Source organism: Calidris pugnax, unplaced genomic scaffold (assembly GCF_001431845.1).
Source record: "Calidris pugnax isolate Ruff unplaced genomic scaffold, ASM143184v1 scaffold41, whole genome shotgun sequence".
NCBI lineage: Eukaryota > Metazoa > Chordata > Aves > Charadriiformes > Scolopacidae > Calidris > Calidris pugnax.
Window position 1 is genome coordinate 13255797 of NW_015094509.1, and position 10449 is coordinate 13266245.

The 10449-nt window shown below is 37.9% G+C and overlaps 1 protein-coding gene across 1 annotated transcript; it reads left to right on the plus strand.

Annotated features, from left to right (window-relative positions):
• The first annotated feature begins 621 nt into the window (after positions 1–621).
• LOC106902045 lies at positions 622–1337 on the plus strand. Its single transcript, XM_014965211.1, is given in 3 exon segments — positions 622–753; positions 863–933; positions 935–1337. Coding segments are annotated over 3 exon segments (606 nt in total).
• The last annotated feature ends 9112 nt before the right edge of the window (positions 1338–10449 follow it).

Consider the following 10449-nt stretch of genomic DNA (forward strand, 5'->3'; position numbering starts at 1 on the left):
ATTCAAATAATTACGATGAGGAAGTCCTGAGATCTGTCATCATTTATAAAAAAGTAACAAAAATGCAAAAGCAAGTGCAATATTTGGGAGTGAGGAGTTAAAGTAACAGGGATAATATATAACAATTCTTTTTAAAAAGTTGTTATTTTTTGTCTTTAGAATGAAAAAATCAGAAGCAGGAGTGTATTAGAGTAGATTTGTGCAGAAACAAATATTCAAGTGTCATGGGCTAATCTGGACCCTAACATGAAGATATGGAGCATGAATCAGAGGCTTTTGCCAGGAGAGCACAGCTGCAGGGCTGTGCTCCACAGTGCACGGGCCCTTACAGGCATTGGGTTAAATCTGATAGAGATATAAATGCTAATCTAGAGCATTTACTTTCTAGAGCCCTGTTCTCCAGAGTGAAAATTGCAATCTTACATTTATGTATAAAATCTTGCCATATAATAACTAGGGATAAACAGGAGCAGGAAAAAGATGTCAGAAACAGATCTTGTGGTTCCGTGAGGTCCCATAAGGTATTTTCATCAGACACTCAAACTGCCTTTGGTCCAGTTTTAAAACTAAATATCTGTTCCCACAAATGCTGTTTAGATAGTCCCACTGGGATAAGTGACTATGTCTGAAGGTCTCCAAAGATGCCTAAGATGGGAGCTCACCCCTCTCCATGGGGTCTGTGCTCACCTTGTGGAGCATTTTGCACAGCCCCTGAGCAACAAGCTCCTGCATGTAAGCAGCAAGCTCCAGCCTGTATGGCAGTAAGAAGGCTGTGCTGATGAAGATATTTTTGCACCCAGAGGGGAGTCAGGACGGCTTCCTTCTTACCTGTTGTTTGAATACTTCCCTAGGAAGTGATTAGGGAGGTGATTGTGCCCCTGTACTCAGCACTGGTGAGGCCACACCTTGAGTATTGTGTCCAGTTTTGGGCACCTCAATACAAGAGAGATATCGAGGTGCTGGAGCGAGTGCAGAGGAGGGCAACGAAGCTGGTGAAGGGCCTGGAAAACAAATCGTATGAGGAGCGGCTGAGGGAGCTAGGACTGTTTAGTATGAGGAAGAGGAGGCTGAGGGGAGACCTTATCACTCTCTACAACTACGTGAAAGGACACTGTAGAGAGGTTGGGGCTAGTCTCTTCTCACAGGTAATTAGTGACAGATCAAGAGGGAATGGCTTCAAGCTCCAACAGGGTAGGTTTAGACTGAACATTAGGAAAGAATTTTTCACCGAAAGAGTGATAGGGCATTGGAACAGGCTGCCCAGGGAGGGGGTGGAGTCACCATCCCTGGCTGTGTTTAAGGGCCGTTTAGATGCAGTGCTAAGGGACATGGTGTAGGGGATGACTTTGTAGAGTAGGGTAGATGGTTGGACTCGATGATCCCAAGGGTCTCTTCCAACCTAGACGATTCTATGATTCTATGATTCTATGAAATGGGACAAAGAAGTTATAGTTTTCCTTAGCCTGAGGAATTTGGCTTCAAGCAGCAGCAAAGTACCCTAATAACCGGGTTACAGGGCTTATCTCTATGTTTTCTGCATTCACCATTTGTTGTCAAACGTAAAATAATCCTTTGACCAGGAACTGAAATGGAGGACTCAGAAGTGAGGTGGGATTCAAAGACTACCGTATCTTCAACCAACCAGTCTGAGTGAATCCAAGTGTCCTGCTTCTCATGTAAATGCTCTGACACCTATATTCCATATATATATGTCTTTATATATATAATGTGTTTATATATGTGTATATAGTATACACATACAAATGCACATACACATAAAAATAAATATGAAAATAAGAATAAATATAAATAAATATAAAGGCACAATTTCATCAGTGTCATCACCTCTCTTGACTTGGTATTCTTAATAACTGAGAGGAACAGAGAGGAGGATATACCTGGGATCTAGAGAGGAAGGCATATTTGGGATCTAATTGTAAATTTTCATTTTTTTTCAGACTGATGATCTTCCTCTGTATTGCCCGTCAAATGGACTGTCATGGAACCACTACAAGGTGGAAAATCTTTAAAGAAATAGTTCAAAGGATTCTTTAGATTTACATTTAACAGTCTGCTATATTTATAGCATGATTTATTTTTGACTCAAGTGGGTTAAATGACATCATTATTATACTGTGGGAGAAAGAAGTAGGTTTAAGATGGAAATAATGTTGTTCAGCATCTTATCAGCCATATTTATGAAATATTAATATTAAATCAGGGAAAAAAAATTGAGCTGAAATCCTGAAGAATGTGTTTTATATTACAAACTTCCATAAACCATTGACAGTGAACAGCTTTAGCATTTGGCACAACTGTTGTCTCTCTGAAATCTTGTTTATGGCAAAAGAACAAAACAAAAAATCATGTACCATATTTTCTTCTTGTTCTTAGATTTCTTTAGGATTGACTGATGTATTTATGGCATATGACTGCATACATGTGCAGATGAATGTGTAAATAACTACAGAGAAAATGAGTTGATTTAGTATTCTAGTCTTCAGCCAGATCTGTTGATGTCTGAGAAAAACAATCCAGACATTTTGAAAGCACAAAAGTTATTTTACTTGTTTTTTATTTAGTCTTTTTGGAAAAAAAAAAAAACAAACCAAAATTGAAATAAAAGAAATATTTTTAACAGTAACCTATCTATTGAAATATGAGCATTTTTTGCTTTTAGAATGAGTAATATTGTATGTTTAATTATGGAGGCAGTAGAGGCATAGTTATATATGTTGATGAAAAATAGAAGCAAAAATAATTTCCTTTTCGCTACCAAATTTTCAAACTATAGCTGGTATTAGAGATAGGTTTATGGTGCATAATAAGATATTTCATTGTATTTTGGTCATATCTCTAATATGGAGGCGTATTTAAAATATCAAACAGAAATTAAGAATTTATAAAGATTTTGGAACAAAATAGACCTTCAATGATGAAAGAGCCAAAGAAAGCTCTCTTTTCAGGGCAAATCTTGAAGAATAGATATAAAATATCTATTTTTATAATTAATATCTTTAGTATCTATTATTTATCTAGTCCCTTTGGTGGTACTGAGCAGGAGAAGTCTCACCATAACAACTTGTTAAAATTCAGCTAAAATTATCTGTTGTTAGAGTTACACAAGAAAAATCCCATTAAATTTTGCATGAAGAATACCTATAAATATTGCATGGTGCCCCTGTTCATTATATACCTGATCAGTGCGTGACATATATCTCACAGTTCCTGGTTTATATTTAAATTAGTAGCAACAGGAAAAGTGGTTATTACCCATGCTTAAAATCTTTTAAAGTCACAATCTTGTTTGGTATAAATTTAAAATGATTTTTGTTGATGTGAATGAAGGATTAACCGTAGCGTGCTTCCTTTCCTAAGAACAGTTTGAGAATACAAGATTAGACTAAGAAATCAATACCTATAGGAACTATTGGGAAAGATTTCCTTAAAGTTTATAAAACTGTTACAAACTGTTATTTAATGAAAAAAGTGTAGTTTTTAAAAATAAAATGTGCAAGATAAGAAGATGAAAACAATTGGGCTTGTAGTATAATTAATAGTTTCCTCCTAAAAAGCCATCCAGTTTAAAAACTCATTTATCAAGTGTGAATCATATGCATATCTTATATACAAAAGGTCAGAATGCATTTTCATATTCTGAGGACTTGATTCCAGAGCCAGATTAAAATTTAATGTACAAGAGAGGTTATATGGTTTTTGGCTACAGTTCCTTTACAATATATTCATTTTAGATGCATTAGAAGAGTGTTACAGAAGGATATTTTAAGTTAATAGATTTAGCAGATAACAAAAATAAAACTGCTGCTATTTCATATGACCATAAAGAAAGTTCAGAGCAAGCCAAATACATTCTAAAAGGAGATGACAGTTTTATACTTAGAATACAAAAAAAAAATTGTTGTTATGTTTGTCTTTTGATGAAAGTAGAGAATTTTCAGTTCAGACTGAAAATTTGCTGAACCTTCTTTAACTTTCAAGAATGAGCTTCTCCTCTCCTCTCCTCTCCTCTCCTCTCCTCTCCTCTCCTCTGTAAAAATCCATCACTCCATCACTATATTTTTAACTCCTTTAGTAAAAATTGTGAGAAGTTTTAATAAGCCGATCTTTGCCAGTCTTAAATTCTACACTGATTTTTGCATAAAGTGGATTTTTTATGAAAGCAGTATCAGAAGAAGTTGCAAGTACAAAGAAGCATCTGCATGCAGGCTGTCTGGGAAATGTGATGGGCCCACAGCCCCATTTCAAAGGAGCTAAAGCTCATTGGAAGCCAGAACTGCTGTTTGAAGTGCCAATTTTGCAACTTCTTCTAGTTCAGAGGAGGTTTCTGCATCAGCTTGAGGTACACCTCATTGCAACTATTATTCTTATAACACTCAAATGAACAATGCAGGTCCTTCTCACATCGTGCTTTCAGACCCAGAGAAGTGCCTGACCTTCTTATTATCTCTGGTAACTGACTTCTGACAGTTGCAAAGCATATGCCATATGCAATTTTTTTCTTTCCCTATGTTATAACTTCAATAGGCAGAGCTTTCCATAAGAGAAGGTGAGATTTGAATACCATAAATTATTTTGAACTACGAATTATTTTGAGTTGTGGAGAAGCCGCTGTTAGAGCTATGCATGACTCTGGAGCATTCCCTTCTTTCCCTTTTTTAGGTCATGTAAAAATGTGCAGGAAATATAAAATTGCACTGAACTCCTCAATTCTGGTGATCATCTATAATGAAATGTTAGTAAGGGAGAAATCCCCCTACGTGTATATGCAATCACATAAAGTTTTTGTTGTTTTTCCATTTTCTTTGGTACAAATAGCAATTTGTTATTTGTTGTTTGATGTTGGTCACTAAATGGCAGAAGCCACAAACACTGTGACTGATCTTAGTGATGGGAGGTGTCATCCCACATTTGAATTTACATTCTTACTTCTAATCCTGTTGTCAACTGGGAATCCATCACCTTGCTTCAACTAATATTTTCTTTAATTTTAGCTAATGTATGTCACAGCTTGCGTATTGAGTTATATGCTGGCTCGCTCTTGTAAGAGCCAGCACTGCTGTTATCCTGTCAACACCAGGTTTAAGAAGGAATTCCTTTGGTGGGTCTGCCTCCAGTGCTGTGCCCCTCAAATTTGCAGTTCATCCCTTCAGAGGGTTGTCTTGCTGGTCCAATGTCTGTGTTTAAAACAAGACTTCGATTTTAGTTATTTTCATAATGCCTTCCACTTACTAAATTACTGCTTTCTTTAGAGATTGCTTTGGGAGGCCATTTGAAAAGATATATTTTTAGTAAACATATATAATGGAAGAGCAAGAGAGGCAGAGACCCTATACAGGTATCTAAACTAATTTTTTTTGTCCTAAAGTACTTTTAAAGATACTTCAGCAAAATAAGTTTAGTGAAATATTGTTCCACGCTATAGATTTAAAACAAAAACATTCAAGAAACAAAGATTTTATTTAAAGCAGTGCTATCTCCTTAAATAATGTTACTATGCATTTGGTATTGATTTATCCATACTGAGAAAAATTACTTTCATCATTGTAAATGAGCATTACAGTATATTTTGGACCTGTTACAAGAATTGCTACAGTGAGGAGGTATTGGGATGACCTGAATAATTTCTTGAAGCTTTACTACTCTTGAGTAACCTGACTATCTCACGCTAGTGCCAATGCAGTCTTCATGCCAATCTGCATCATGCTATCAAGTTATTTTTCCCCCCTTCATCTAATCTAGTTTTCAACACCTGTACCAAAGCCAAAATGCCATGATGAGAGTCCCAAATTTGGAGAGGGAAGGGGTGAAAATTGCTTAATCCTGAGAATATTTTGGCACAAAGGTGGTAAAATAGATCTTTGTGAGGAGCATACCAAAAATACTGGTCATATAGAGGAGACTGGAACAAATTCTGCCCTCATACCCCAACCAAACTGTGCTATATCTGGTAGGTTTCTTTGTGTAAGTGAGAGAAGCCTTTGGCTGAACATTTATCTAATAGGTTGAATGTAAATACAGTCCAGTAGAGAACTGTATTTTCCAGACTAATCTGAATTACTGCTGGGAGTTAAACTATGTGTGTCCCTTTCTTATATTAAAGAAAATGAATAGGAGAAATATAATCTAATCACTTGCTGATATTTCATTGAGGTGGGAGTAGGAAGAGGCTTTAGGTTTCTTCAACTGTTTATTCTACTTTATTTTTCTTCTGAACATGATTCTCTCTTCTCAGGAAAACTGCTGTTTCGGATGCAGTCTTACTGAACCTCTGCCCAGTACTTAAACCAAATTGAATCTGACCCTTTTCCAGGAAGACTGGGAGGAGATGTGAAAATTGTTTAGAACTAAGATTAAAAAAATAAATGTGGTGTCTCTGCACTGCTGCTTTCACTTGGGATCTGAACTCAGGTCAGATAGGCAATCCTTACCACAGCTCCTGAGAGGACCCAGCCAGGAAAAGTTCATTATTCTTAGGCTGTCAAAGGAGACAAAGGCATTTTACAAGCAACCTTAATGCCAAATTCACTGATGTCTCACTCTATGGGTCCTTTAGGGCCAGATTAGGAAGGAGCACCCGGTATGGTAGGGTAGGAGGAGGAGAACTCCGGCCAGGCTCCTTCCTGCCCCATAGTGGGGCCATGGAAACTGGACTCCTGCCTGTCAGTGGAGGGCTGACATTTCTTAAAAGAAGAGTTGTGAGACAAGCTAAACCACAACAAAGCCAGTACCTGATGCATCTCTTTCAAATGGACAGGAAGTGTTAGGAGGTACATGAGGATACACCAGTATGTATCGGGGAGTAGAATCAAATAGACCAGACTAACAAAACAAGTATTAAAACAGAAACCGTTTCACTGTTCAAAGGCACAGCAAAGGTCTGTAGGTATGAACTGATTTTCCAAGTAACAGCTTGTGAAATTGTAACATTAGTGTATTTTTCTTCTTAATATTTTGTCTGTGGATATTTTAGCTTAGATTTATAAAGTAGCTGAATAGGTCTTGAAGGATTTTGTGTCTTTTGTCTATGTAAAGATCAAAAGCAAAATGTTTGCTAACAGTAGAAAATACTTACAGCTATTTATGACCGACAAATCTAATGTGGCCAAGACAGAGCACTTATATTCTACCTTACTTTGTAAAATTTATTTTCACTTTTATTTAATCTGCCTAAATGAATATAGGAGTATTGAAGAGAGAAACACTGTGGTAGGATTTGACCTGTGAAAAACCCTTTTGAAATTCCTTGGTGTATATACAGTGTTGAATTTTTTCCGTACCTCCTCAATCTCTAACACTGCTGCCTATTGTTATTTTGTTGTGGTAGTAGTTACAAGCCGTATCTCTCCCTGGGTGCTGAAGTGCCACATGGGCTCTGTCTCAAGGGACAAAGAAATGGTGAAAGGTGGAGGAGAGGGAATGAGAAGATGAATTTTCTGTAGGTGTCATTCTATTATAACTAATGTGATAAAAAAGGTGTTAGTGGATGTTTCATAGAGAGAAGAATGTAAATTCTCATTCTGCTCCACTTGTAGAAACACTTTCCAAATCTCTCTAATGCAATGATCTAAATCAAATTTAGTTCCAGCTCAAAGAATTTCTGTAGCCACAGAGCTCATCTGAAGTAAGGTTGTGCAATTAGAGGTTAGAGAAACTTATCTAGACTATGGATTGATGAGTCAGTTCTGGATAGCAGGAGTGATTTATAAAGTATTCTGGCTAATATCTAAAACTAAGTAATGAACCTTAAGATACCATTAAAATGTTTAAGTGTGACAGTTCTCTCCCCACTCCCCACTTGTTATCTTTTTAATGCCTTCCTATTCCTTGGCTAAATTAGTGAATTACAAGAAAGTGTCATTCATTTGTACATTTTTATCACTGCAGAATGACACCATTTTACTTTTCTTGCTCCTATGCCTTAGTCTGTGTCATACTTAAATCTGTTTAGTGTCTCACTAAAGATCATATTTATCCACTATTTTAGTTGTTAACACAGACCATTAAATTTTTTTTGTGTGTGTTTCAGCATTGTATTCGAAGTCTGATTAAGAAGAGTTTCCTTCTTCAGAAAGGAGATTCATGCCTTTAAAGAAACAGAACACTATCCTGATCCACTTCTGTCTTCTTCTCTGCCCACTTTTGCAAAGAGGAATCTGCAGGCATCAGGAGGAATGTTTATTTACTTTTCTGCACTGAATCCCTTTCTGTCTGCTTCTACAGGTCATAGCAAGTAAATAATTAGGACTCAGAATAAGTTAACCTCAACCATATTAGTTCCTATCTCTTCTTGATCTCTTTAGGTGGCTGTTCACTATGTGCAAGTTAGTTTTCAATCTAAATTGAGGTTAGTTGTGGTTTGGGCTGGACTGGTCAACGATGGATGACAGATGCTCTCCCTCACTTCTTGCTTGGAGGAGGGGAAGGAGAGAGATAAAAAGATTTACGACTTTAGAAGGAACTGAACTACTTTAATGAAATATTAATAGTGAAAATGAAATAATTAAATAGATACAATATATACAAAACTGTGTCAAGCTCCAGGATGACGTCACCAGCAGGTATGGGGGAAGTCCCAGACTAGACTCAGTGATGAATCAGAACTGTATTCCAGCCCTGGAGTCAGGAATGCTCAGATCGGAATCAAAGGGAGATGAAGAGATGGGGTTCTCCTCGGACATCAGCCATTGAAGAAAGAGGGTCAAGCTCCAGGATGACGTCACCAGCAGGTATGGGGGAAGTCCCAGACTAGACTCAGTGATGAATCAGAACTGTATTCCAGCCCTGGAGTCAGGAATGCTCAGATCGGAATCAAAGGGAGATGAAGAGATGGGGTTCTCCTCGGACATCAGCCATTGAAGAAAGAGGGCTGACCCTTTCATCCCTCAGCTTTTATACTGAGTATGAAGCAGATGGGGTGGAATACCCTGTTGGTCAATTTTTGATCACCTGTTTTGTTCACTCCTCCCCACAGGTGTGGCTCCTCTATGCTTTTCCATTTCCAACCATCCAGCAGGGCAAATAATGAAGTTAGCTGGCCTTTGTTGTTATAGCAATAACTTTAAGCAAGAGTCACAGAATGATATGGGGTTGGAAGGGACCTCTGGAGATCATCTAGTCCAACCCCTCTGCTAGAGCAGGCCCACCTAGAGCAGGTTGCATAGAATAGTGTCCAGGTGGGTTTTAAATGTCTCCAGAGACAGAGACTCCACCACCTCTCAGGGCAGCCTGTTCCATTGCTCTGCCAAACTTTAAAGTAAAGAAGTTCCTCCTCATGTTTAGATGGAACTTCTTATGTACAAGTTTGTGCCTCTTACCTCTTGTCCTGTCACGGGGCACCAGTGAAAAAAGACTGGCCCCATCCTCTCGACACTCACCTTTTAAGTATTTATAGGCATTGATCAGATCCCCCCTCATTCTTCCCTTCTCCAGACTAAAAAGACCCAAGTCCCTCAGCCGTTCTTCATAAGACAGATGTCCTAATCCCCTAATCATCTTTGTAGCTCTTTGCTGTACTCTCTCCAGCAGTCCTGTGTCCTTCTTGAACTGGGGAGCCCAGAACTGGACACAATACCCCAGATGGGGCATCACCAGGATAATCTCCCTCGACCTGCTTGCCACACTCTTCTTGATCCACCCCAGGATGCCACTGGCCTTCTTGGCCAAGAGTCTCTCTGCATACCATTCCTTGGCATTTACCATAAGCACATGAGAATGAACAGTTTTTTGCACGATATGCTGTTAATTTCAGAGAGTTAGAAGGGGCCTAGCTAAGGAGTAAAACTACTGAGCAGAAAGTTGGTTCTGTTCTACCTCAAACCAGGATAAGGTTGTTCAAGCCTGCATAGGTTCTTTAAGATGAGTTTTCATGTTAGCAGTTGCCATCCATTTCCTAGCCAGTGTAAATTCTTGGTGAATTCACCACTTATAAGTAGTTTGGTCTGTCCTGTGAATAGCTGGTGACTAAGTTCATTTCCCACACTTACCTTCAGAGCGTTCTTAACTCTTGTCTCTGATTTTAATATATACTGTTGGCATATTGCTGAGATACAGCTTCTTAAAAAACACACCTTACTATTGTGTTACCTTCTTTTGAGTCTAGATTTTTGAATTTGTAAATATCTGTGGACCGTTTACTCTCTTCAACTGAATCAACTATCGATCCTTGCTTTGGAGCTTATACTGTCCATGAGGGGCTTGTAATTTCATCCATAATGGGTAAAAGAGAATGAAGAAAGGGTTATGTTTCTCATTTTATATATATTAGGGGCTGGATGGAAGCACAAGTTGTGCAGCATGTAGTAAGTATTGCTCATATCTAGAGATTCATACATATGGTACTATTCAAATCCTATTCATGATGAAGACTGCTCCAAATTTTATTGTATTTCTAAATGAGTTCTCCTCTGTCTCTAGATGGTATTGAAATCT